We start from the raw sequence: 27798 nt of genomic DNA, 5'->3' as shown, positions 1-27798 counted from the left end.
GTGGGCACGAGACTTCCCAGTGTTTCCCAGGGGGTCACTCCAGCCCAGGCCCTTTCCACTCTCTTTCCCTGCCTGGAGGGGACCTGCCCTCCTTCAAAGCACCCTCCCTGCCCCCTGAGCCCACCCCCAGCACAGTTCTGACCCTTCTCATAACAGCTTTTGAGAGAGAGAGAGAGAGAGAAATCAGCCAGCCCAGCCCAAGTTCTGCTCCGCTCCACCGGGGTCCCACTCCAGGGCACGGCCCTGCCCCGTGTCCTCACCAGGCATGAGGGGGCCGACACACCTGTTTCTCCTGCCAGACTAAGCAAATAAAAATACAGAATGCCCAGCTGGACTTGAATTTCAGATGAAGAACGAATCATTGCTTTTGTGTAAGTATGTCCTCTCCGTATTTAGGCCATGCTTGTACAAAAATACTGTTAACTGTTCATCTGGAGGGCTACCTGGATTTTACCTGGCAGTCCCCCTCCTGCTGCCTGTCATCCCAGGGCTGGCGGTGCCCTCTGTTCTGTTGTGTCCCCGGTGTGCGGGCCAGCCGCCATTAGGGGACACAGAGAACCTGGACAGAGAGGCACTGGGACACAGAGACAGAGAGGGACAAAGGGACAGGGAGAGACGCAGAGAGATGGAGAGCCAGAAAGACAGAGGCACACGGAGACAGATCCGGGCATGAAGGGACCCCCCCATAGCCAGGGGCACCCTCAGCTCTTCCCTCAGCCCCACTGCCCTAGGCCCCTGGCCTCCAGCTCCCCAGGAAACCTGCAAACTTTCTGTGGAATCCCCCCAACCCCAAGCTGCCCCTAGGACCCCAATGCATCCAGGAGCTAGAGCTGAGCACCCTTAACTGTCCTTCTGGTATAACCCCCCACCCCCACCCGTTCCCACACCCCAACCCCTGGGTTTGGGGTATTTTGGCCCAGCTCCCTGGACCTCCCTGGGCCAGGCCCTGCATAAGGTGCAGGGGGGGTGCCCCTTCCCCAGGGGGACCCGCAAAAGCTGGACCAGAGTCAGGAGACAGATACTAGACAGGCTGGGCCGCACATCTGCCAGGTGACCTTGGATACATCACCAAGCCTCCCTGGGCTCAGTAACCTCACCTATAAAGTGGGATAGTGACCCCCACTTGGCCAAACTCACTGGCCACCCCGAGGCTCACAGGTGATAAGTGATAGGAAAGGCTTGGAAAACTGCCCGCCCAGAGAGGGGAAGGGCTGATTAAAGTAAATGAAGGCAGAGGAAGCTAGAGGCAGTTTGGGAGGGTGGGCTAGGGTGCCTGGGGAGGGCTTCCCTGAGGAAGGCCGGTGAACAAGGTCTAGGAGGAGACACATCTGAGGGGAAGACATTTTCACCACGCAGCCTTAGGGGGTCAAGTTGAAAGTCAGGCTGTAATAAGCTTGTTTTATGTCACCCCTCTGCACTGGGGAGCCAGCGATGGTTCTTGATCAGGAGGGGCAACACTCCACTCCTAATGGTGAGGCGGTTGAGCCTGTGGGCTCCGGGGCCAGGCTGCCTGGGTCCAAATCCCAGCCCCGCCGCATGCTAAGTGCTCGACCTTGGGGGAGGGATGTGGCCTCCCTCTGTCTCAGGGTCAGCGCCCATAACGTGGGGGTCATGAGAAGATCAAAGGACAGGGTGTGTGTAAACGCTGGAGGTGAGTGAACGTCAGAGGCACCTGAACCCATGCCCTCACTTCACTGCGGGGAAAACTAAGGCTTCCAAGAAAAGGGACCAGAAGCTGGGGTTCCGGACTCCCATTCCAGTGCTCGCGCCCCCGTCATAAAAGCTGTGTGTTGGGAAAATCAAAGGGGTGGCTGATGGGAGGAGACCTGCGCCCGGTATGGCAGGATCCGGGTTTCCCACTTCCTGAAGGACAGCAGAAGTGGCCAGAGGCTCACGTGGATGAAGTTCTTCCTCAGGCAAGGCCGCCTAAGCTGCCAGCATGCTGCCCTGGACAGTGACCCCCAGCTCAGCCCTGGGAGCTCACATGGCTTGGAGCGTCCGTCCTCCACAAGACAAGCCCCTCCCCCAGCACCACGCCATCCCAGCCAGCCTAGCAGGTGGTGAGTGGAGGGTGAAATGCAGCGGAGTGACCCCCAGCTCACGTTCGCCAGGGATGGCAGCATTGTCTGGGGTGCAGGACTTTCGGTGCTGAGACCTCCAAGGTCTTGGGCAAACTGGGACAGCAGGTCACCCTCACAGTGGCCAATCTCAGGGCCACTGGTGAAAACAGATCCCAGAACCAGAAGTGCTGCAGGCAGGCACCTGGAACCTGTGTTGAAAACCATCCCGAAGCCCAGTGAAGTCGGAACCACAGCTAAGGGTGGGCCGTCTCAGACAGGCTGGAGCTCGTGAGCCCACCCTGTCCTGGGAACCAAAACAAGTCAGGTCTTCCCTCGCGTCTCAGGTCTTCCCTCCGATGGTGAAGAGGATGATGGTGACAATGGTGATGAGGGTCGCTCCCATAGCCGTGTTATCCCCATGTTACAGATGAGGAAACCGAGGCTCATGGAAGACAGGTGACGTGCCCAAGTCACACAGTGGGTGAGGGACAGAGCCAGGACTCATGGCCAGCCCTGTGCTCACTGCTGGGCAAACCCCAACCCACCAACCTCTGGCGAGACAAAAGCAGCCTTTCAGAGCCAAGAAACTGCCAGGAAAGGCCCCTGTAGCCGAGAAGACAAAGGTTGACAAGGTTCCCACCGAGTGGTCCCCAGGGTCAGGGAAACCGAGGCCCAGACGGCTCTGGCCTGAGGGGCGGTACCAGCTGCTGCTTCTCCTGCTCAGCCGGACTCCAAGATCCTGGCCTCTCCCCCAGAACCAGGGTCAGGGAATCACTGCCCCTTCCTGCCCCAGGAAAACGCAGCCACGCACCTATCCCAAAGCCCAAACAGTTAAGAGCCAGAGATGTGCCCGCCTCCCAGGGCCCCGCCTCCCAGGGCCCCGCTGCCCATGCGCAGTCAGAACCCTCGCACCCGCTGCAGGCAGGTGGCGGGGAGCTGCTCCAGCACTTCGGGGACGGGCTCAGAGGCCTCTGTGAGCACAGCTGGAAACCCACGGCTCTGGGCCGACCTCTTGAGGGTACATGTGGGGAAACTGAGGCCCAGAAGGAAGCAGAAAGTTGTTCCAAAGGACACAGTGAATGGTGACAGGGCTTGGACCAAACAGAGGGTCACTGGCCCAATGGTACTCGAGTCTTTTCATCCCATTAGGGCACCTCTGCTGAGCGAAGGGTGATGCGGGCTGTGTGCCCTTCCACCGAGGGCAGCAGCTCTCCACCCTGGCCGCACCTGCATCCCCAGGGTGTGGCTCGGCATGGGAGTGAATCCCTGCTCAGGAAAACGAAGCCCCTCACCAAGTCAGGGCCATCTCCAGCTCAGCAGAAGGCAGGGAGACGGGATTTAATCCACTCTCTCAGAGAGAGAGGCCCAGTGGTCTTGTCCGTGCTCATCCTTCAAGGCTCTGGTTGGTACCCTTCCTCCAGGAAGCCTGCCCCGACTGCTCAGCCTACGCTAATTTCTCTTTTCTCATCTCCTCCTTCTCCCAGTATGGTTCAGAGGTTGTTCCCCAGTCATCTTGTGTATGACAGGTTTAGGGACACTTAAGGCTGTCCATAGGGTCAGGACAAAGCCTTAAAATAGTAACAACGATAATAAGGATGACAGTCACCATAACTGAATGTCCATCACATGCCAGGCATCGCCTACATGCTCTACATGCACCGTTTCATTTACTCTTCCCCATAGCCCTTTGAGGTAAAGGCCAGATCGTTTGGGTTGCATCCTGGTTCTGCACCCCTCACTGGTTGTGTGACATGGGGCAAGTTACTTAGCCTCTCTGTGCCTCAGTTTTCTCACCTATAAAACACGGTGAATAACAATGCTCACCTCATAGAATTGTTGTGAGAATTAGCTAACATGTGTAAATTGCCAGGGCAGTGACTGGATGGAGCAGGTTCTAAGTACCATTGCTGCTATTATTATTATTATTATTATTATTATTATCTCCATCCTACAGATGAACACAACTCAGAGAGGTTATGTGACTTTCCCCAGGCCAGACAGCTGCTAAAATGCAAAGCCAGAACGGAGCCCTGGGCCCGCTGCCCCTTCTCTTGTTGGCCCACAGTCCGAGCACCAGCATTGCTAGATCATGGCGTCACCAAGCCGGAGGAGACCTTGGCACTAACCCAGTCCCGCTCCACTCACAAGACGGGCATCCCTTGACAGCACCCCTGCAAGGAGGTGACCCACCTCCTGCTGCACCTGCAGGCTGAGCTTCCCGTGCCGGACACACACTAGATCCGAAAGAAAGACCGAGGTGGTTCGGTCATCAGGACCCAAGAATCCCTAGTTCGTAGGTGTGGCAGGCTCCAGCCCGCCACCTCATGGTTATCCCACCTGCGGCCTCCTCTGCAAACCCCAACAGGGCCCACCCACTCCGTTGCCCCAAGAATGCCATTGCCCCTTGCGATCCCAGTCTGTCCTCCCGCCTCTCAGGGAACTCTTCCCGAGAGTGAGGAGCGAGTCCCGGGCTTCCTGGGGCAGGTCAAACTGCCGTATGGGCAGGAGCCGGCTGGGACAGGTGAGTCACCCCACGGGCACCCAGTGGTGGGAAAGGCTGGGAAACCTGGCCCCACGGGTAACCCTCCTTACTCATCGCTTCTCTGGAACAGCCTCTGTGGCTGCCCTCTCCTTCAGAAGCCACCGGATCCCCTTCCCACTCCTCACTGCACACCCAACCGCAACCAGACGTTAGGTCCCAGTGCCTAGCTGGGCTGGGCCTGATCAGTCTCGGTTCCCTCCCGTGACCAGCTCCTCACCTCCTCTCTGCTTCCAAATAAGTTCACTCCAATTGTTAAGTTTCAATCTAGGACACTGGTTCTCAGCTGGGGTGACCCCCCCCCCCACCCCGGGCACGTCCAACAGTGTCTGGAGACATCTGCGGTTGTCACAGTGGAAGACGTGCTCCTGGTGTCTAGCAGGCACAGGTCAGGGACGCTGCTCAGCATCTCAGTGCACAGGATGGCACCGCAGACCCCGACCCCATCCCCCCATGGAATTATCATGTCCGTAGTGCAGAGGCAGAGAAACCTGGTCTGTAAGATGGCAACGGTGGCATGGCCCTGCCTTCCCCCCTCCCAGGTCCGGGACTACCCATGGCCCCAGCTCAGCCTCAGGAGCTGGGGCCCCTGAAGACTCCCCAAAAGGCTAAGGAGCCAGCTTCCTGGTGGTTCCCAAAGCCCAGCTCCTGAGATCCTGCCCAAACTCTCCTTTTCTTCCTGGGAGAGGGAGAAGGCGGGTCTCATCTCCAGCCACTGGCTGTAAGGACATGGGCAGACAGTAGGGGCATCATGCTGGGCACGGAGCGACTGGAGGAAACCAGACCCCTCCTTCTCCAGTCGCAGACAGCTTCATTCCTATGACTCCTGGCCATGAAGGGGTTTAAATCCTGGCTTGGCCACTTAGTAACCAAGTGACCTGAGCAAAAGGCTTGCCCTCCCTGTGCCTCAGTTTCCTTATCTGTCAAACAAAATGAAGCTAATAATAAACTTATCTCTCAAGGTTGTTATAAAAGTTAAATTCAAGAGGCTTGTTAGGCTCTTAAAACATGCCTAGCACTAAGGGCTATCTAAGTATATGCAATTAAAAAAAATGACTGATGCCCTATTTTTAGACTCCTAGGTTGGGGTAGGGGGTGGGGAGCGGTGGTGTGTCTCTTCCTATTCTTCTATGCTCAGCCAGACCCTCAGCCCAACTTTCAGGGTCCTCTGGACAGAGAGACACATGCTCAAGTCCCACCGTACCAGCGCCTCCAAGGCCCCGGCCAGAGCTCAGCCATTATGAGCCTCTGTACCCCGCTTTAGTCTCCCACATTTCAAGTCCCCTGGCTAGAGTCTTCAAGAAACTCAGCTGCAAAAGGTGAGGACCCTAGCTTCTGTGATTGGCTGGTGATCCAAGAACAAGGCTCAGGAGAAGGCAGCGAAGCCAGGCCCAAGCCCTGAGGAAGCCCTACCCAGCTCATAGGCAGAGCCCAGGGGGGTCCACACCCCAGGGCTCTGGCTCTTACCCATAAATGTCCACAAGTGTCTCCATGCCAGCCACGCACACAGCGCTGGTGGGATGCTCCAGGGACACACGCACGATCCTCTGCAGGGACATGCTGGCCTCGGACTGGGCTGGGGTCACAACACTCAACACTGCCTACATACAGGCCCTTTGGAATGTGGTTTAAAAGACTCTGGCCCTGCCCCTTTATCCCAGAGTGCTGGCTGATTGGCTGCAGTTCTAGAAGCCCAGCCCCTTCCCAGAGCCAGGAGCTCAGGATTGGCTGGAAAAACCTGACATTTGCATATAAACCTGTTGCTCCCACTCTAACACTGAGGGAGTTAATTTCTGGCTTTAAAGGGGAGCAAGTCGATACAGGTTACTTAGCCAGGGCACCAGGACCTTTTGGGGGGCGGGCGGAGATGTGTGGTATTGATCTGGGTCCCTTCCTCACTTCCCACATTCATTCTCCTCACCCCCTTTGCCTGCCTTTTCAGAGATGATACACTTTAGTGGGGAGCTTCTCTATGGTGGTGGGGGAGTTGGTGAAATGCAGATTCCTGGGCTACGCCCCTAGTCTGATACAGCGGGTTAAGGATACAGCCTGACATCTGGGCTTTTATTACAAGCACCCCAAAGAATTGTGATGCACTTTGAGAAACACCAACATTGTTCCTGAGAGTGGGGAATTTTACAAGCAGGCCTGGATGTCAGCCCTGCCTCAGCCACATCCTGGCTGAGCGGCCGGGGACAAGTCACTTACTTGCTGTGTGTCTCACTTTTCACATCTGATAAAGGCTGACTGTACAGCTAAATGAGGCAACGTGGGCAGAGCTGCACAGAGCTTGGCATTATTTTATTCCGGGTGTTGTTGTTGTTGTTCATGATACAACAGTCTTCGGAAGGAATGAGGAATGAGGGTGAAAACCCTCTCCGACCAGGGAGAGCTTAGAATGTCAGAGTAGGAAGACTCGCTTCTCAGGTGGGGAAACTGGGGTCAGAGGGGACAGGTAGGCGCCTGGAACGGCAGGGGCAAGGCCTCTGGGGTGAGGAGTCTACGGTTCAGATCCAGGCTCCACCATGAACGGCTATGTGGCCTTGAGGGTTCTGCCCCCTCTCTCAGGGTCTTGGTGACCCTAATGTGGCCAATCAGCAGCCCTGGCAGAGGTAATGGCAGGGACACGCCCTGCCCACAGAGCGTCAGAAGGTGCTGGAGAGAGGTCTCCTTCCTCCTCCCTGGTGGGGCCCACAGTGTGAGGCAGGGTGGGCACCAGGACCCGCTTCTGGGTCCACAGCTAAAGCACTTGCCGAGTTTAAGGACCTTGGCAGGACTCGGCAGGTGCTCGTATAACCCAATTTCTGCGGCAGCCGGAGAGAAGTTCTTTTCACCTGGGCAGGCGAGTCCAGGGACAGCTTCATCCTTTTTTTTTTTTAACTATAAAATGGCTTGGCTGCTGATTCAGCTCTGGGTAAGAGTTGGGGCTCAGGAGGAAGCTCCAGACAGTCTCCTGAGCCCACTGTGGGAAACAGATACGGAAATTGGTGGCCTTCCCTGGGGACCTGGCCTGCTGTGCTGGGGACAGGACCAGCCTCCCACTCAGAGCCCCAAATCTCCCTTTGGCAGCACACCCGTGCCTTTACCATTTCCCAGTTGATACCAGCGTTTAGAAACAGATCTGTGGTTCATTCAGACTAAAGTGTCGATGGCTGATGGCGAAAAGTCTTTGCCTCTTAGTCCACAGCAAAAGTTAAAATAAAGGGAATGAGTGAGTGGATGTCAAAGGGTGCCGTCTGAGCCAGCAGCCAGTGTGTAGGATGCGAGGGGAGGTCATTTCAGACCCCCCAAATTAGCCACTGAGTAACTTAGTGGCTTTGGAGGCAGAAATGAGAGGGGACCATAGTGGCTTGTGGCCCTGGGCACCAGTCCTGCTGGGGACTCTCCCACCTGTGCCAATAGGCCCAGCCAGCCTGGCCTCTGAGGGACTGAGGAGATGGCCCAGGAAGGGAGAAGGGAGGAAGAGGCGGGGCCCACCCTCCCCCGATAGCCATCTATCTCAGCAGGGTGCTCGCTGCCGGGCACTGGGCCTGTGCCAGCCATGCCGATGAATCAGCCGCCGCCCGCCTGGCACTGCTCCTGGGGGCTCTCCCAGTGGGGCGGGAGCGGCTCCGGGCCAGCGGAAGTCGAGCCAAGGACCTGGTGGCTCGGCAGGTGATGCTCTCGCCCCTCCTCCCCACAGCCCAACACACAGGAGCGAAGGAGGCAGCCACTTGAAGAAATGCATGTTGACGTTTATATTCATCGGAAAGGGGGTGACCAGTCACCCAGGACATTGTCAGAGGGGACATCCCCCAGCAGCAATTCCAGCACTTCCCACACTCAGTGCCACTTGAGAAGACTCGCGCCCCACCCTCCCCATCGCTCTGCAATGCCCCCTCCCCACTCTGCCCTGTCCCTGGAGAGTCCCGGCCCCCCTCACACACACACACACCCTCGGCCCCTGAAGATCTTCCTCCTCTTCTTGACTCAGCCTAGGTTTCCTCCTGATTGTGACCAGGGAGTGAGCAGTTAGGCCAGGGGCTTGCCAATGGGGTTCCACAGAGCCTTCTGGAAGGGGAGGGTGCAGGTACACTGCCCTCGGCGCCTTACACCAGAGCCGCTCCATGTTGATTGGTTTCCCGTGTTGGGTTTCCAGGTAAGCGTCTGGTTGCTAAGTGTTCCGGGGCCCGTGGGGTGCAACAGCAGCTGGCTTGATCCGGTCTCCCCAGGGGCCGCTGGAGACCCGGAAGGTGAAGGCCCCGGGGCGGCGGGCCCCTGAGACGGGCCCACACGCGGTGGGGGAAAGAGGACAGGCCCGCTCCCTGCTGCCCGCGCGTGTCTGGGGCGGGGGCCACCTCTCACCCACCCTGCACTGGCCAAGCCTGCCTGCCTGTGCGCGTCCCGGTGACCTCCCCCCAGGGCTGGACGGCCAACCCCTGTGGCAGCTCCATCTTCCCTTCTGTGGGAGGGGGCACGGGGCTGTCACGGGGCTGTCACGGGGCTGTCATGGGGCTTTGCTCACAGGTGAAACCCAAGCTACACTCTGGGTCTCGGGTTGCCGAGAGAGACCGGGTGAGCCTTCCCCTCCCACTGCCTGCAGAAGGAAGGGGAATAATTACAGACTATTAAAGGAAATTAAACCTCACCTGCAGAGATAACCTAATGGCCCTCCACCCTCTCCTAACATCTGGGCCCCCACTCCCTGCCACATCTGGAACAGCCAGCTGCCTTCACATCCAGGGTCCAGAATCCACGGCCCAGGAGCCCTACGACGCAGAGGCCGGGCCCCGGGTTTTGTTCCTGTGCCTCAGCCCCCTCCGCATCCTGGCGTCCCTGCGCCTGCTGGGCACCCCCCCACCGCTTGGTGCGCTCCCAGGCCTCGCTTTGGCTTTGGGGCCCTCTGGAGCCGGAAGTAGTCAGCACTCGTAATTAAAGGCTTCCCAAACAGGTAACAAGCACCCTTCTGAGGACAGAGTCGGGTGTTAAAGGTTTTTTTTTTTTCTTTTCAAAGCAGTCCCTCTGAAGCTGGGTTCCCCTGTCCTTATTTACCCGTGTAAACATGGCTGAGGGTGCCGGGAGGTCACAGCCTGGGGGGTGCCCTGCAGGAGAAGGTAGCCAGGAGGAAAGAAGGAGCCCTGGGGCCCCCTCTCTGGTCTTACAGGAGCCACAGGCGGCTCTGGTGTGGGGGGCCCAGGCTCCCTGGGCCCCATTCCTGGTGCAAACGCAAAGGGCCTGCCAGGACAGAGGGGGAGCCGTCCTAGGACGCCGCGCGTCACCATCCTTGAACACGCTGGAGCTGCTGGTCTTCCCCAGAACCTCTGGGAGTCGTGGGTGGAGACGAGGAGAGGGGAGAATGAGGCTGGACCTTCGTGGGCTTTGCAGGCCACTCCAGAGGTGAGGCTGTGTGGTGTCCATCCCTGTGTCCCGGTGCCCGCAGTGGCCAGCACGTTTGCAGGCAGTTGGGAGAGGTGCCCAAGGCTCCCCCAAGAGGATGGAGGTCAGGAAGAGGTTCGTGGCTCTCACTCTGGCGGGGTTCCCAAAAGGTGGGCAGAGAGGACGCCGTGGGGGGGGGCGGACAGGCTCAGGGCACCATGTGCCACCACTTGAAGGAGAAGGGCTGCCTGCGCACGTTGGTCCCGCAGTGCACCTCCCCGAGCAGCTTGTGGTAGGACAAGAAGTCGTCGATGAAGGTGCAGTGGAGGCCCAGCGGCTCCAGCAGCGCCCGCACCTTCTCCTCCAGGCAGCAGCGGCCGTGGATGATGGGCCCGAAGGGCTTGGGGATGCCCAGGTGCTTGCCCAGCACCACCATGTTGACCTGTGGGACAGAGAAGGCAAGAGGGAGGCCTGGCTGGCTGGGCACACTCTACACGTGGGGGCTGCTTCTGGCCTACGGCTTGGGCGGGCCCATCCCCAGGGCCTGTCCCTCCTTGACCCGCATTCCCGGGCCACCAGGGCTGGGGCTCACTCAAGAACAAAGGTCTACGACAGCAAAGGAGAAATAGAGTCATGGTTGGAAGAGAGAGTTAACTGCCGGCAGGGCCGTCCGTAACACGCAGGGGAAATTTATACGAGTTAAAGACACTCCTTCCTCTAGCACTTTCTTCCATCTATCAGAAAGTTGTCCCAACAACTTGGTTAGGACAAGATTTCACCATTGTCTGTCAGAAACCTGTATGACAAACACACATGGTCTACAAGGTCCACAGTGTGGCTGCCCTTGCTGGGGTGGTGCGCTTGCCTTGCTCAGCTGTCCCCGGAAGCCCTAATAATCACCACCGTTTATTGAGCAACTGCTATGTGCCAGAGGTATCACCACTGAACCACGCAGCCTTCCTGTGAGGCTGTGATGTGAATGGGTTCGGTAACACGATCAAGGCCGCGCAGTCAGAGAAAGCAGAGACTAAAACCTGGTGTGGGTCTGACTCGTATCAACATTCGTGCTCTTTACCCTCTGCCAGAATATGGCTCTTTGGCAGCCTGGGGCTCAGGGGTTGGGACGAGGGACCAGAGGTCCTTGGGGGCACCCGGATTTATTTCCAGTGGCATCTCTGCTTCCTTCTCTGGGGCTGTAGCTGGGGGATCTAGAGCCAGGGAGGGGAAGTCTCCCCAGGGCAGGGTGCGGAGGTTTCTCAGGGGACAGCTCAGCCCCAGCCTGATGGCCAGAGGAGCTGCCCTTGGTGTTTAAAGGGGACATCCTGGACCTGCTGTCTGGAGGGTGGTGCTGGGTCATCTCAGCATGGGGGGGTGGGGGGCTGCCCAGTCCTCTGCAACTTCACATTCTCCAAGCCCTAGCCCCTCACCCTCAAGTCCGCCCTGCAGAGCCATCTAGGCTGGGACAAACATGAGGCTGGAGGGTCTGGCGGGGGGGTCAGGCCCATGGCCTTGGCCCTGAACTACTCAGTTGCTCACCAATGGGCCAGAACTTGCTGGGGTACCACAGGGCAACAGAAAGTCTGAGGTAGGGAGAAGAGCCAGGAGCCGGGTGCAGGGCCAGGGCCGGATGAGGACTCAGGGGACCTGAGGCTGGCCCACTCGCTCGCCGGGGACCACAGGTCTAGTCACCCGCTCTCCTCTAAGAGCCTCAGCTCCCCCATGGGACAATTGAGGGAGTTAACTGAGCATTTCCTAAAGACCCTTCTTCCAGTGTGGACAGACTGGGATTCTTCAGCAGGGCCTGGACTGAAACTGGGAGGTTCCTACAGAGGGAGGTGGGTTGGGGAGCAGGCTTCCGGCGGGTGTGAGCAAGGCCACAGCCAAAGGAGGGCTGACCAAGGTCATGGGTTCCCACTCGGGCCTTGCCAGCAACCCCCAGCCAGAGCTGGCCACCCCTTAGAACTTCACTTCACTGTCCAGTGCAGCAGCCGCTACCCCCACGTGACAGTTAAAATTAAAGAAAAGTAAAACTTCTGTCGGCCAGCCACGCCAGCCACATTGCAAGTGCTCAGCAGCCACGTGTGGCTCAGGGGCTCCCGTGTCATATTGTGCAAACACAGAGCATCTCTGTCATCCCAGAAAGTTCCAGCGACACGGTCGCAGAAGAGTGGTTCTCGACGAGGGGCAATTTTGCCCCTGGCTGTCACGACGAGGTGGGTGCTGCCGGCATCCAGTGGGTAGGGGATAGGGATCCCTACATCCTTTCCCGAGGGATTAATGGGCACCTTGGCCAGGACTGTGCCAACAGCATCCGCTCAGGCCCCTCCCAGGGGCCACGCCGGTGAGCTCACAATCTGCTCATCTGCTTGTCAGCTGCCTGGGTTAATGACAGCCAGAGAGGGGGCCACCGCCTGCCCCGCCTGCCCGACTCAGGAGCCCCAGAAGCAGAAGCCTGAAACATTCGGAACCAACAGACACTTCCCTTTCCATCTGGGAGGAAACAATGCCCTTGGTCGTGCGGGCTGGGCTGCCCTGTGCGCTGCGGGTGTTTAGCAGCAGCCCTGCCCTCCCCCTACTGCATGCTGGGAGCGCCCCCCTGGTGGTGGCAATCCAGATGCCCCCGGGGGACAAAATGGCCCAGGTTGAGAACCCTGGTGGATGGCCTGTATTCGCACAGAAAGCCCACAAACACGGAGGAGGTGTGCGGGCCGCCCAAGCCTCTGTGCCTCTGTCCTTGTACACTGTTCAGGGGGCACTTCTTCTGTGGATGCCCAGCTGACCCCCCCCCCCAGGACCCTGCGAGGCCGGGGACTGGAAAGAACGCCCACGCCCTCACCATGTTGGGGAAGAAGGCCTCTGCGTAGGGGCCCTGCCGGTAGAAGAGCTGGGGGATATCCACGATGTCCCGCTCCGTCAGGCCCAGCTCCCGCTTCAGCACCTCCCGGTTCCAGTCGATGCACTTCTGCGGGGAGCGAGGGAGGACCCGAGGCTTGCTGAGTCCTACTGTGCACAGCCTCTGCGCCCTTTAGCTCCTTTGCTCTTTGTGCCACTGCTACCCCCAGACTGGGAAACAGAGGCTCAAGCCACCTGCCCGAGGGCCCACAGCTAGGAAGTGGTGGAGCTGGGGTGTGGACGGCAGCCCTGGCTCCACAAGTCCATGCTACCGCACCATGCTGTCCCAGCCACAGCGTGGCAGAGGCTCCAGCCCGTCTCGGCGGTTCAGGAGAAAGTGGGGAGAAGCCAGCAGCTTCCTTCCTTTTGCTGAGCAGGGAGCCACCCTGCACCAGGCATGGGACCGGCAGCAGCCCTGCCCTGTCCTGAGACCCCGGTCCACCCATGCTCTGCTCCAGGTCTTCTTGACTCCCCCCTAGCCTGATCCCCCCACTCCCCTGCAGGGCCCCAGCTCTCTCACCCCACCAGGCTTCCCCGGGGGGGCAGGGCAAGAGCCGCCTCATCACACTGGCTTGGCTCCGTCTCTCCCATCAGACCCACAGGTCTCAGCGGCCCCCAGCACTGTTGGAGGCTCAGGGCTGAACCCCTCACCCCCACCCCAGCTATTCTCCCTGGAGGCTGGGGGACCCCCAAGAGCAGGCAGCTGGCCTGCGCCTTGCCTGTACGTGGAGACTGTCTCTCCGGAGGCGTCCGTCTGCCAGCATTTCATTAATGCTTCTCTTCACCTGGTGCTGTACCCCTGCAAGAGAAAGAGACACACAGTACACAGCTCAGGGAGTACTGCTTGGGGCCACCTCGGGCGTGGGGCTGCATAATCCGGGCCAGGATTTCCTCACACCTCGGTGCCAGGGTCTGAAGCAAGGAGAGAGAAAGCCCCAGATTGGGAACCCTGATGGGAACCAGGCTCTGGCTGCAGATAAATCCTGGGGATGGATTCTAGACACCTTGGGAAGGGACTGGGCATGGGACCTGTTCATTTCAGTATAGCTACCATCATTGGACACCCACCTTGCTCCAGGCCCCTCACTAAATTTATCATGAACCTTTAAACCATTGCCAGGTAGGGATAATTTTCACCCCCAATTCAGAGAAGAGGAGACTGAGGCCCCAAGAAGTTCGGAACCCACCCATCATGTCACAACCAGGAAACGGCAAGACCGGGATTTGAACCCAGGTCTGTCCAGGCCGCAGACTACCCCACATGCCTTCCAGTGCTCATCCCGCAGGTGAGAGCACTGGGGGCTGTGGTGGGGGAGGGGGAGGTGCTCAAGGGGCCAACCAGGCCCTGGGAGGGTCTGTCAGATCCCACCGGAGGGACCGCAGAGGGGCCCTGACCACCCGCCTGGCGTCTGGACCCTCTTCCCCTGCGTCCCTAGCCCTGCTGCCCCCTCCGCACAGCCCCGGGAAAGCCACTCGTCTCTGAGTCTCAGTCCCTTCCGTCGGGAAGAGGGACTCGGAGAGGGGTGTGGGAGATCCGAAGGGGCCAGAACAAGAAAGTGTCCCACACAGACCGGCACGTGGGCGTGCTCACAGCTTCCTGTTTTTCCCTCTCCTGGGGTGTGGCCAGGACGGGGGAGGTCACTCCCTTGCCTGTGCCTGGGGCAGGTCACTGTCCTCTGGGCTGTCCTCCCCTGGCCCAAGAGAGGGAGAGCCCTCATCCTCAGCTCTCACACTGGGGAGTCAGGAGAATTCATGACTTTGGGCTCGGAGCTCAGAGATGGGCCGACCAAGGGCCGGTGAACGGGGCACAGTCAGGAAAGGCATCAGCCGTGCGCAGGGCTGGCGAGGACAGGGCCGCGTCCCCGCAGGGGCCTGGGTCGTGGGTGCTCACCGTCAAACTGGGCTGCCTCCCCGTGGCCCTCCTCTCTCTTCTCTTGGAACAGCTTCAGGCAAACGCTGGGGCTCGCCAGGAGCAGCCGGAAGCCCTGGCACAGAGGGAGGGAGAGTAGCTCAGTGCAGGGGTTCCCCTTAAATGCAGGAGACCCCAAACTCAGGAGGGGCTGGAGTTCAGGGACCAGACTGCTCATGGGGTGCCCCCCTCCGCACGTCACACTGGCCCACCAGCCACAAAGAACTACCAGCACCCCCCAGTTCTCCACGCCGGTCCACGCCTCCAGGCCTTTGTCCACGGCCCCCTCCATGCCCAGACGCCCTTCCCCACTTCACTCCCCTGGAACTCAGCCTCCCCTCCCAGGCTGCTTGCTCCCTGGGGGCCGTGCCCTCCCTGCCCACAGCTGCAAGGCAGGGGAGCTGCATGGGTGACATACTGGCCCAGAGCCTTCGGCTTGAACCTTAACCCTACCAGCTAACTGCCTTTCTGAGCCTGGTTTCCTTCCTCACCTGCAAAATGGGGGCAATGATAATAGTACCCACCTCATGTGGATGGAGTAAATGAAAGCACGGACACATAGTAGGTGCTCAGTAAATGTTACTAATCATTCTCAGTGACATTTCACCAGGGTCTCGGTCGGGAGGTGTGCATCAGAGGAAACACCCAGTAAGTGTGAGAATGAGTGAACAAGTACCCTCCTGACCTGAGCCCTGACCTCCTCCAGGAAGCCCTCCAAGATGAGTGCACGCTGGCCCCAGGGGTGCTCTGACTCTGAGCTCACTGCGGATACAGGTGTTGAGTTGGTTCCAAGTAGCTTTGCCCTGTGTCATCCCATCGGGTCAGGCGAGGGCAGAGGTGGCTCAGGCAGGAGGGGGGCACACCTTTTGGTCGGAGGTGGGCACAAAGCTCAGGAACTCGTCCACGTGGCCCACGGAGAGCCAGTCCGAGTAGAGCTCCACGGGCGCCTGCACCTGCTGGGCCTTCAGGAAGTCATACACCACCTTGGCCATTCGCCGCCCACCTGACCTGTCAGGGGAGGGAGAGAGTGGCTGTCACCTCACGGTGACCTGTGGGCCTGGGGGCCAGATTCAGGGCCCTGGATGTCTTCCCCATCTCAGAGTTTTTGAGGATGTAGCACCTCGGAGGGTGCAGAATCTGCATTTTGACAAGCATCTTAGCTGATCCATGTGCAAGAGAACCACTGCCCCATTCAGTTTGTGGTGCTTGAAATGAAGTCAGAGTGAGTTCAAACCACCCGTTGTTAGCAGAGAGAGGGGAGGAGGGTGGGGTGAGGTGGCCTAGACCAGGGGACAGGGGACAGGGGACAGGGGAGCAGGAGCTGGGGTCCCAGAGCTGTGAGGAAGGAGACATTGCCCAAAGCCATCTGTGCATGCAGGGGCTCTGGTGCAGCCCCAGGCAAGGGCCATGTCCTTCTGTCACAGATGAGGCAGCCGAGGACTGGAAGGTTCAAAGAGGTGATTTGTCCCACGTCAGAACACTAGATTATACTTGGGCACTTTCTGACTTCCCTTGGCACACATAATTATGTGTGAACACATGCATAGAGGTGTTTTTCAGTATGTTTTACCAAAAAAGGGATCACATTCCTTGCCCTCTCTTGTCAGCTGAAGGACACGTGGGTGAACTCCCCAGCCCGCATCTGATCTCGAGGGTCTACCTTAAACAGAACATAATCCAGCCCCTCCCAGGCTCCTCCTCTGCCAGCGCCTGGCCAGGGGCCCCTCCCTCCCCTAAATAATCCCAGTGGCTTGCCCCTTTCCCTATTCTGTCTGCTTTCACCCAGGTTTCTCTGCAGTCTAACCAGAGGGAGGCATTTAAATACATCAGGTTACGTCCCTCCTACGGACAAAACCCTCAACACACTCCCATCACACTAACTGTAAATGCAAAGCCTTCACGAGGACCTGCATAGCCCCCACCGAGCCCGACGACCACCCCCCACCCCGCCCGCCACTCTCCTCTTCCCTCACTCAGTTCCAGCCCTGCAGGCCTCCGGCTATCCCTCAAACATACCAGGTACACTTCTGCCTCAGGGCCTTTGCACATGCTGTTCTTGTAACTAAGAGTTGTTGCGCGTGCCCCCATGGCTCATTCCCTCACTTTTTTTTCAAGTTTAACTCAAACATCAACCTTCTTCCACTATGAGGCGTTTGAAATGGCAACAATCCCTCAACCCCCTCACCAGCTTTACGTTTGTCTACACCATATGGTACCATTTGGCACACTTGATATTTTGTTTATGGTCTGGCATCTCACTGGGATGCAAACTCCAAGATGTCTAGGGTTTTTATCTGTGCCCACTCAGGCCCTCTTACACAATAGATGCTCAAAAAATATTAGTGAATGATATTAATCCTTTGGAGCAGCTGTGTGAGAGGCCAGCGTCTACATAACTCAAATACATCATAGACAGAGACTAGAAGGAAGGAAGACCCAGCAAGCAGAGACACGCGACAATACTGCTTTGGTGTGGGGGCTGGATAGTAGAAAATAATTTTTTTGTATTTCTGTTACTTTAACACAGTGCCGACAATTTTTAAAGATTTCTTAAAACACAGTGAGATGGTGGAGGAGAGTTAGACTTTAGAAATTGCTCAGAAGCAGAAAGTGACAGGAATCCGCGACAAACGAGGTTGAGGAGGGGCAGGGCGCCTCTGGATGCTGTGGAACCCTCAGCTCTGAGGCTCCGCCAGGGCTCAGAAGACCTCAAGCCTGGGACGCATCCGCCCTGGTCTCTGCGTTACATCAAAGCCGCCACCAGGGGGCAGAATTGCACAAAGGTCGTTTTAAATGTGAGCACAGAGCCGGGAGAACCCAAGACGCAGAGCGTGGGTGGGGCATTCGCTGAGAGCTCCGAGTACCTGCCTGGGGCTCCTCACACTAACCATCCTGTCTAACTTTCATGATAACCTATGACATACACACAAATAACAGGCTCCGGCCATGACCTGAACTCCGCCCTGCCAAGCTCTCGGAGCTCACCCCCCAGTCCACTCCTTGCTCATCCTGCCCCAGCCCCACAGGCCTCCCTGCCGTCCTGTGTCTCCAACACACTCCTGCCTCAGGGCCTTTGCATGGGCTGTTTCTACACCTCTGCACATTCTCCCCCCACACCCCGAAGGGCCACATCTGTAACCCCCTCTTTATTTCCTCTGGGACTCTGTTTGAATGTCAACTGCTCGCCAAGGCTTTCTTTACCTAACATGCTAGATGATTTCCTCACTTATTATGTTCGCGTATCGTCTGTTCCTCCCTGCTGGAATGTGTGTGGACTGTCTGTTTTGTTCCCTGCTGAGGCCAGGAGCCAAGACAGGAACGCAGGACAGAAGCCCGGTGTAACATTTTAGTTTGGGGCCCAAAGAGGAGATTCCAATGGTACCACTGACTGGAGTGGGGGCACAGCTGCCCTGGAGACCCCCACACCATCCTAGCTGGGGTCCTCGCTCTGAGCCGGCGAGCCTCTGGGACCTGTCTTCCCCCACCCCAGCGCTGGGTCCCAGACCTGGCATGTCAGGAGTCCCAGCGACTGTTTACCAACGTGGTGAACGAGTGCATGAGTGAGCACATTCACTTCCCATGTCTGAGCCTCCACTTCCCCATCTGTAAAACGGGGATAACGATCCTCCCAAGTTCATGGCGGTGTTGTCGGAATTCAATGAGGAAACCTGGGTAAAGTGTTATGTTCACAGCAGGTAAGTGGTCAACAACTTCCGTCCAGTGAGTTCCAACCTCCTTCCAAGCAGACCCCATGCTGGGGGAGTGGGGGGGCAGCTAGACAATGCCTAAGTATCCGGAAGTGGTTAACGGGGATCCTTTATCCCCGGTAACACCAGTTACGTAGCCAGGACCGGGACTTTTAATAGGTCTGTTTTACAGTTGAGGTAACTGAGGCATGGGGTATAAAAAGATAATAACTCGTTAATTTAATCATGTGTCTGTTTTGTGCACTAATATATCCCAGCTACCTTCAACAATGCCTAGCACATAGTAGGTGTGCATTAAATAGTTTTGAATGAATTAATCAAGCACCTACTACGTGCCAGGAACTGTGGTAAACACTAGTTAGTTGATGCATCCAAAATCATATCACTAGTAAGTGGTAGAACCTGGACTCCAACCCAGGTCCATCTGAGCCCAAAGCCTGTGCTTCTTCTTTCCAGATTCCTCCTCGAAGTAGAACGACAGCCTGAAGGCCCCGAGGCCCTTCTGCCTCGGTGTCCTAACCAGCCGCTCACCCACCTGCGGCCCACGTGGACCCCTGGCCCTTCCAAGCTCTGCTCGGACAGCAGATGTGCTGATCTCCTACAGGGAGAGGGCAGCAGAGCTACCTCCTACCTCTGCAGTGGATCTCAAATCTCCTCCCCTGCTCTTCCGATTTTTCGAAAGAGGCTGGAGATCTGGCTTTTGATGTGGGGCCTCCTCATATACACATATGCATATTTAAATTAAGCTCATAGAAGAAATACTAGGCAAGCCAAAAGACCACAAACAGCAGTTGTGAGTTTTCTCCTAAGATTCTGCGACCTTCCAAATCAATGATTCTAGGCCACCAAGTCTGTGATTCTAAGACTCCACGCAGGACGCTGCTAAGCTGCTTCTCAGACTAGAGAATCGTGAGGGAGTGGCAGGGTGGATGCTGCCATTGGCGCCCTGTGCCCTCCGCCCCCCTCCGCCCCCCTCCGCCCCCCTCTGCCCTCTGCCCTCTGCCCTCCACCCTGGCCTCTCACTTGGGGAAGCTGCTGCCAATGAGGATCCGGCCCAGGGGGTACTCCTTGCCGCCCACCGTCACCGGTGGGCTGACGTCCAGGTTGCCGAAGGAGTCAAGGCCGGAGGCGCCGGCCAGCGGGATTTCCTTGGTTACATATCCAAAGTCGGGACCCTAGGGGGAGACCAGCAAGACCCCGCCCCCCAGAAGGAGGGGTCAATTAGAATAGGAAGAGAGAAAAACAACCTCTGTCCACTTTTCACAGACCGCCCCCCAACAGCAGAACAATAACAAGAAAACCCCCGAGTGTTTGGGAAGGAGGCAACACCCTTCTGGAGAACCCACGGGTCACAGACAAAATCCAAGTGGAAATGAGACAACACTTTGAACTGAGCGGCAGTGAAAATACAACACAGCAAAACTCGCGCAGGGCTAGTGAAGCCGAACTCGTAGGGATTGCTTAGCTCTCAACACATATATTAGGAGAGAAAAGACTGACAACACTTAGCTTCCATTTCCAGCTAGCAAAAAAAAACAAAACAAAACAGTAAATTAAACCCAAAGAAAGTAGAAGACAGGACATGGTAAAGATAAGAGGGGGAATCAATGAAAAATGCCCCGCCAGGTCGACCCCTTGAGGCAGCTCAGCCTGCAGGGCTCACTGTCCCTTCGCTGGGGTTGTCTGGGCCGTGGGAGCATGGGGCTGGGTGAACAGGGAGAGAGACCCTGAGCTTTAGGACCGACCGGTCTAGCTTAGCCCAGCAGATCAGCGCAGGGGCTATGGAGGCAGCCTCGCTGGTTTTTCACCTTGCTGCCCCCGCTAACCAGCTGTGGCCTTGGGCAAGTAACTTAACCTCTCTGAGCCTCAGTGAAGAGGGACTGTAGCTGCGTTTCATGGATTAAAGGAGTAACCTTGTAAAGCTGGGGCAGTGCCTGGAAGTCAGTATGTGGTCTCGAGAGAGCTGCAGTAGTGTGAGGAAAAAGCACAGGCCCAGCACACAGTAGGTGTTCAGAAAGCCTTTGTTACCCTGGCTCGTAAAAGCAAGAGCCTTGGGGACCTCCCCAGGGCTGACCCCTCTGTCGCCAGCCCCCCCGGAGTGGGGGAGAAAGTCCCCCAAGATGGACTTTGCTGGCCAGCCCCTCCCAGAACATGGGGAGATTTGCATGCCATTTGCATATTTACCCAAACCTCCCACTGACACCCCACTCGCCACTGCCCACCACCTGTGTTCTTTTGCCCCCTAAAGGACAGAGACCAGGCAAATCTGACTGGGGTCCTATAGGAGAAGCCACCCAAGGCTTTCCCACCCTGCCCTCGGCCACACACCAAGATCCTCTTATAGGAGAAGTCCTTCAGCCCTCTGTCTCGGGGGGAGTCGAAGACCACCGGGAAGGACTTGTGAGGCGCCTCCACATAGCCAAATTCTATCTCATCCTGGGAAGGGAGACGAAAAGACAGGAGTGTCCTCCTCGGTGTGGATTTTCAGAACGAGGTGACCCCCAAGGCCTGGGGCAGGGCGGGGACAGCAGATGTCCTCCAGGATCTAGAGGGTGCGGGGCACTGAGGTGGAGGTGAGGTGTCTTGGGACCCTGGCCAGGAAAGTACACGGGTGATGCAGGCAGTGGGGGAGCATCCCCTAACCTGATACCCGCCCCCCTCCCCCGACCCTGATTCCTGGAGCCCAGGTGGCCTGGCTCCAGGTGGCCCCAGGTCCCTAGAGGTGGTCAGGAACCTGTGCAGGCCCCTTTTCCAAAGCCAGGGGAGGGCCGGGGCTCAGGCCTTCCGGGCGGCCGCACTCTCTCCCAGCCTCTGCTCCGGCACCCACCTGGATCCAGCGGTCATTTTGGTTTTCAGCCCGGGGACAGGTGGTCATCTTGCAGTTGGCTTTTGACACCAGGTCAGACAAGTCCCTCAGAAATTTCTCATTCGAGCCGTGAATGTCCATCACACTGCAAAACCAGGGAGGGTGAGCTTGGCCTCTGACCACGGGGCCAGGAGGCGGGGGACGGATAGGGTGGCCTTGACCTAGCCTGTGCCGGGCCAGGCTGTGTGACCCCGGGAGGCAGGGGTTCGAGCACAGTCCATGCCTTAGAGAGGCTCACAGGCTATGACAGAGACAGATAATGTCCCCAGATCACATCAGGTGGTAGGTGCAAGGCGGGGGGCAAGCCCAGGGCTGCAGATCCCAGAGGCGGGGCACTGAAGCCAGCAGACGCAGCCGCAGCCGTGGAAGAAGTGGCCCGAGGATGGGGCCTCACCGGTTAAGGTGGGAGTGAGGGGCAGGCAGCCCTTCCACTCCTGTTCCGCCAACCGGCCTACATAGAGGAGCCAGCACGGGGCCGCAGGTGAGCACAGGGGCAGAGAGAGGTCCCTCTTGAACACCCGCACAGAGCGGGACCCGGGGCAGCACAGCAAACCTGGCCGGCCACACCCTTTCCTGCCTCTTGCCTCGTGTCCCCAGTCAGCTGCAGCCCCTTCCCCTGGTCTGACCTCTGATGCAGGGGCCTGGAGCGGCCTGGCCAGACAAGGCTCACCTAGACATCCAGGGGCCTGACAGGGATCCTGGGAGATGGCAGAAGGGCTGAGGACCTGGGACGGGCCAGGGCTCCCAGGGGACCCCGAGTCTGGGGTTCCCATGTTTTCCTGCAGGCCCGGAAGCACACCCACATCAGGGCGAGGCTAGGACTCCCGCGGCCACCGGAAGCCTGAACAAGGCCTGGGCTCGTTGCCTCAACTGAACCCCGAATGTTCCGGGGCTGCTGCAGACAGGACAGGGCAGGGTCAGGGGCACTGGAGGGTGAGTCGGAGGCCTCAGCCAGGGCCTCAGCTGCCCTGGGCAGGCAGGACCTCAATGAACCCACCCAGTCTGAGTGAGGGCTCACCCGCAGACCAGCATTCTGGTCCCATCTCCGCGATCCCAGAGATGGTGGGAGAGCTGTAGGAGGGGCGAGGCCTCACCTGCACACATACAGCTCCAGGGGGGGCTGGGTGTTGGGGGTCATGATCCAGGGGGCCACGCGGAAGGCCACAGTGTCTGTGAAGATGAGCACTTCGACCAGGGTCTGGGGGGAGGAGGAGCAAGGACTCAGTGGGCCCTACAGGGAGCCCCGTCAGACCTCAAGATCCCCCTGCCCCCCTGCAGACCCGGTCCTGGGGCCTCCAAACTGGTTTCCCGAGCCCCGAAGCCCCTCCCCCAGTCCCCCGAGCTGCACATACCGTCTTGTCCACCAGGCTGACGCTGAGAGAGACCAGCCCCGAGAAGTCAGCGTCGGGGAAGGCGAGCCCCTCCACGTAGAAGCTGATCTTCCGCTCCCCTGGCTGCCGCTCGACTTCGTAGGACTGGTGCTGGGGGCCCAGCACCTGCTTGTAGTTTGAGAGGGAATGCCCCCCTAAGGGAACCAGAGTCAGCACCAGGGGGCCAGTGCTGGGACAGGGGTGCAGGGCTGTGAGGGCCAGAGGAGCGGAACCAGGGGCAGAGCCTCCTCTGGCCTAGATCCTCTTAGGCTCTGCTCCAGCTCTGCCGCACACAAGCTGCGCGACCTTGGCTCTGGGACTGGGCCTCTCTGAGCCCCAGCTCCTCGTCTGCAGAACAGGCTAACATTGTATTTCTCGGGAGGTCAGTATGAGCTTTAAACCGGGGAAGGAGATAAAAGCAGCTGGTACCAAAGAGGAAAACAATGCGAATGTCCACCGGCAGTGAACGGAGAAACAAACTGTAACAACGCCACACAGGGGACTATCATTCATCCATAAAAAGGGATGAAGAACTCACAGATGCTACACGGGAGACCCTGGAAACATGACGCTAAGTGGCAGAAGCCAGACACAGAAGGCCACATATTGTTTGATTCCATGCATAGGAGCTGTGCAGAACAAGCAAGTCCAGAGAGACAGGAGGCAGACCAGTGGTTGCCAGGGCGAGGGGAACAGGGAGGGACTGGCACTGGGTACAGGCTTTTACTCTGGGGAGTGAGGAGAACGGGCTGGCACTGGGGAGAGGTCGTGGCTGTACAACATCGAGACTCTGTTCAATTCCACCGAATTGTTCACTTTAAAATGGCTACGTTTTTGAGCTCGGGCTGCGAACCTAAGTGTCGCAGGTTCGATTCCCAGTCAGGGCACATGCCTGGGTTGCAGGCCATGACCCCCAGCAACCACACATTGATGTTTCTCTCTCTCTCTCTCTCTCCCTTCCTTCCCTCTCTGGGGATAAATAAATAAAATCTTTTTAAAAATGGCTACGTTTATGTTACGTGAATTTCACTTCAATTTAAAAAAATGAATAGTAAAACTGAATTCAAAAAAAATAGAGTGGTTCAGCCTGCCTCCTTTTCTCCTCCCCTGACGGCTGGCTGGGCCGGGAAATGTGGCCGTGGCGCGGTCTGGTCACAGCAGGGAAGGTTGTGGGTTCTCTCACTGAGACTTTGCTCCTGATCTGGTGTCACAGGGCTCTCGGGCCGGGTCCCTGCCGGAACCTCCCCCATGGATGCTTTCAGAGGAACGTTCTGGCTCCCGTCGGGCTCACTTGGCCAGAACAACAAGTTCTGGGTCCCTTCGGACAGAGGTGGGTGAGGAGGAAGCAGGAAGGGGCAGGAGAGGCGTCTTGCTGTTTATAAACATGAGTAAGGACACCTCAGGGTTAAGGACTGGTATTCTCTTTAAGCCGCAGACTTTGATTAATTAAATCTCTGGTAGAGCAGAGTTCTCAGGGCGGGCCTGGGCCCCGGCTCTGCTAGTTCCTGCCGCGCCTCGCCCTGCTGGGACAGTGCTGGTCCGGGTGTCGAGGGCTCACGACTCACTGAGCAGCCAGAGGAGGGGGGAGGGGAGGAGACCTGCGCAGTGGACACAGAAGGGGCCCTGTCCTTCAAGAGACCTGGTTTAAATGCCTGATCTACCCGCAAAGGGTTGTGTGACCTCCTGACGGTGAATTCATGCATCTGAGCCTCAGTTTATCCCTCTGTAAAAGGGGACCAGTTATCGAACCTCCTTCTTGGGCAGTTTGTAAAGTCCAGAAGGAGTGGCTGTTTGTAAGCTGTGGTGGGAGTTACAAGCGGTGCTGGAAGGAAGGGAAAGGTGTGGACAAGAGGAGAAAGAAGGGTTTGGGAAGCAGAGGCTGAGGCAGGGCAGGAAGAGGCCCCACCAGGCCACTCACCCCGAGCACAGAAGACGCCCACTCTTCTGGAATCAGAAAACGGCGTCTTCATGACCAGCTTGTGGGTGTCGAAGAGTCTGTCGGGGCCGTTGCAGGTCAGCACCATTGGGGACATGTCCTTCAGGTCTGAAGAGAGTGGCACCCTTGAGACAACCCTCCATCCGCACCCCCCCCCCAGCAGGCTCCCCCCACCCCAGCCCTTCACCGCCCCGCACCACCACCCTGGACTACGCCACCCGTCCCTCAGCCGCCACTCACCGTCCAGCGACGTCAGCTGGATGCTGGTGAGGTCAAGCCCCCTGGACCTGGGACTGTCCCTGTCACAGTTCACCAGCAGGATAGCCCCATGGCCCTCGGGGCCCCAGCGCCAGGTTTCCTGGTGTGAAATAGGAGACCGTGGGGTCAATGGCACCCAGGGGGCCTGGGGAAGGGGCTCTGGGCGAGGCTAAGGCTGGTTGCTTTGTCTGCTTGGAGACTTTTGGATCCCGGGTTCGCTTGAAGATACACAGAGGGCTCGTAGGTTCGGGGACTGGGCTCCAGGTCCGGACACAGAGCCGATGCAGCCGGGTGCAGCGAACAACGGCATTACGGCACACGGCGGCCCCACCAGCCACAGCCGCCACACTCAGAAATGGCCTCCGCCAGCCTGCTGAGCTTTGGCCCTGACCTTGAGGGGAGTGCAGAACCCCAGGAGACCCTGCTCATCCCGGTACTCTCCTGGGACCCGACCCCCAGAGTTGCGCAGGCCCTGCCAGGGGGTCCGAGCTCAGGCGGGACTGATGGCTGGAGCCCAGCCTCCGGGGTGGAAGTTCTTTTTGATGTGCCTCTAACTTCACGCCCACCGGACCCCGCGATGCAGGGCTCATGTCCCCATTTCACAGAAGAGGGGGAGGAGGCTCTGGGAAGTGAGCCCCGGGTCACGTGCATGGGATGCCAATGCAGGTCTGCGGGACCGTACAGGACCACCCCTAGCCTCTGCGGCCCTCTTGTCCGCCCCTCTGGGCAGACGCTGCCCTGCACCAGCCCCAGACGTGACTCGTGCCACAGCGCCACTCAGCACCTCCTCCGAGCACGGTGTGCAGTGAGCAATCTGGTACAAAACCTGTGCAGCCTGGCCCCACTGGGTGGGTCCACGGAGCCCTGCGGCCCGGCCTTCCTCTCTGGGGTCTCTCTCTCAAACTACATCTCCCGCGTACTCCCTGCGGGGTAACGTCTGGAGCCCACCCTGTCCTCCTCCCTCTTTAGGACCTAACAGGAGCTGTGCACCCGCCTCCTCCACTAGAAGCCTCGTCGTCCCCCACCTTCATTCAGTCACTCAACACCCTTTTATGAAGCACCTGCCACGTCTGGACCTCTGGGTCCAGCCTAGGAAACAGAAAACGCATCAAGCGTTTCTGAGGACTAGTCTCAATTCCAAGGTGGCATAAGAGAGACCCAGAGAGGGCAAGCTGTTTTCTAGACGTCACACAGCAGGTCCGTGCCCCGGTGTAAGGTCTGTGCCGGCCCTCAGGCGGGTTCCCTACCTTCCCAGACACCACAGACCCTGGGAACCCATCACCCTTCTGGAAGGAGGGCCGCCCCGCCCCAGGCCCACCTCCACCTGCTGTCTCCGGGCAGCCAGAAAAGTCTCACCTTGTCGCCTCGGCTCCTCTTTACCTTGCCCTGGCGGCCCGTGTCCACATCGAGGGAGACGTCTGGAAAGGGACGGGGAGGAGTTGCCAGGGGCCCACCCAGTCCCTTCTTCACAGCCACCACCTCCGGGTCGAGGAAGGCTTTGCTGCCTGCCTGAGCCCATGAGAACCAGGAGGCCCTGTTCTGGGAGGCCCTGGCGGCAGCCCCGTGGGGTTGTGGGTGTTGGAGGGACCCATGTCTTCGGAGCTTGACTCGCTTGCTCACCTACACTTGCTGAATTGCTCGCCCTCGGGGGCCCTGCCTCTGGTGGCTGGGGGCTAGGCCTGGGGCTCTGGCTGATGGCTGCCCTGGACTCAGGCTGCAGGAGCACGTGGCTGTCCAAGGTTTAGCGCTGGATCTTGGGGTTCCAGTGCGAGTGACAGGTGGGACTCCAGCGGAAAGGGGCCCATCGTGGGTCTAGCTGTTGACACGTGGGCAGTGCAGCTTCTAGATTCCTGCAGCCCCAGGTATCGCTGGGTCCTCTTCCCTGAGGCTGGCCCCTGGCTCACACTCGGCTCCCCTAAGACCTTCGCCAGCCAACACGGGGGACAGCGGGGGTTCACAGAGGGCCAGGAGGCGGTACGTACCGACGCCCGTGAGGTAGAGCACGCTGTGGCCCAGGGCATCGTCCTCACCCTGCCCGAAGTAGGAGACCTTCACCTGCGGGGACATGGTCGGCGCTAAGGTAGCATGGCCACCCCCGCCCGCAGAGACGGCAGGGGCCAGGGAATGGGGGCGACTCACACCTCCCAGCAGCCCTGCTTAGAGGCTGGGCAGGCATGGGGGTCCCCAGGCCCTGCCTGCGGCTGACGGCCCATGTCTCGCAGGCCCCAGGCTTGGGTTCCGTGCTGCCTTCTCCAGCTGGGGAGGCTGTGGGTGCCTCCCTGGCTCCCCAGGCTGTGCTGAGGAGTAAGGGGAGCTGGGCAGGGCGGGGCGGATCCCGGAGGGAGCAGTCGGACCCCCTGGGATTCACGGGGGATGGCAGAGAGAAGGAACAGCTGCCACCATTGGCTCAGACAAGTTACTCAAGGCCTCTGTTTCCTCACCTGTGAAAGGGGAACAATGGCTCCCACCCCATAATAACAGCGAGTGGTCATGAGCTCTTCCGACGGTCCAGACCCCACCCCCAGTGCTCTACCCAGGTCCCCCAGAACGGCCCCAGCGGACGGGGCCTATTTATAATGAGGCCACTCAGGGCCCTGACGACAGGCACATAGCTAGCAAGCAGCGGAAGTAAGATTTGAACCCATGACCCAGGGCCTCTGCTCTCAAAGGCTGCACAGTCCCTGCTTCGTCCTGTCCCATCGGTGGGTCACTATGTATGAGGTCGGTGGCCAGGGACAAATGAGGGGGAGTTGACTGTGCAAGGGAAGCCTTCCTAAAGCTTCAGGTGTGGGACACGCCCACACCCAGGTGTGTGCCCCCCCAGTGGGGGGCTTGCTTGGGGGTCTGGGTATAGGCTGAACACAGGAGTAATGGGGGGGTCGTCTGTGAGTCCGAGGGGAGAGGAG

General features: G+C 58.6%; 1 protein-coding gene across 3 annotated transcripts in view; it reads right to left on the bottom strand.

Moving 5' to 3' along the window:
- Positions 1 to 27798, bottom strand: part of LOC123831987 (protein-arginine deiminase type-3) — a 61098-nt gene that overhangs the window by 21067 nt on the left and 12233 nt on the right. Inside the window, exons 3-16 of one of the 3 annotated variants that reach the window (XM_045859376.1) lie at positions 26875 to 26947; positions 26249 to 26310; positions 24875 to 24992; positions 24617 to 24742; positions 22681 to 22853; positions 22423 to 22526; positions 21290 to 21413; positions 20791 to 20898; positions 19486 to 19637; positions 15619 to 15763; positions 14738 to 14831; positions 13566 to 13645; positions 12791 to 12916; positions 9511 to 10396 (exon numbers count right to left, since the gene is read on the bottom strand). In XM_045859376.1, coding sequence (XP_045715332.1) covers positions 10163 to 10396; positions 12791 to 12916; positions 13566 to 13645; positions 14738 to 14831; positions 15619 to 15763; positions 19486 to 19637; positions 20791 to 20898; positions 21290 to 21413; positions 22423 to 22526; positions 22681 to 22853; positions 24617 to 24742; positions 24875 to 24992; positions 26249 to 26310; positions 26875 to 26947 — 1719 coding nt within the window. In that variant the 3' untranslated portion in view covers positions 9511 to 10162. Of the gene's footprint in view, positions 1 to 6066; positions 6159 to 9510; positions 10397 to 12790; positions 12917 to 13565; positions 13646 to 14737; positions 14832 to 15618; positions 15764 to 19485; positions 19638 to 20790; positions 20899 to 21289; positions 21414 to 22422; positions 22527 to 22680; positions 22854 to 24616; positions 24743 to 24874; positions 24993 to 26248; positions 26311 to 26874; positions 26948 to 27798 lie in introns of those variants that run through there. The other 2 variants (XM_045859377.1, XM_045859378.1) reach the window with 2 other exon arrangements.

The sequence above is a fragment of the Phyllostomus hastatus genome, unplaced genomic scaffold, assembly GCF_019186645.2.
Source record: "Phyllostomus hastatus isolate PE091 unplaced genomic scaffold, TTU_PhHast_1.1 phas_scaffold_182, whole genome shotgun sequence".
NCBI classification, from domain to species: Eukaryota; Metazoa; Chordata; class Mammalia; order Chiroptera; family Phyllostomidae; genus Phyllostomus; species Phyllostomus hastatus.
The sequence above is the reverse complement of the archived record's forward strand: the minus strand, read 5'-3'. Positions and strand labels throughout refer to the sequence as shown.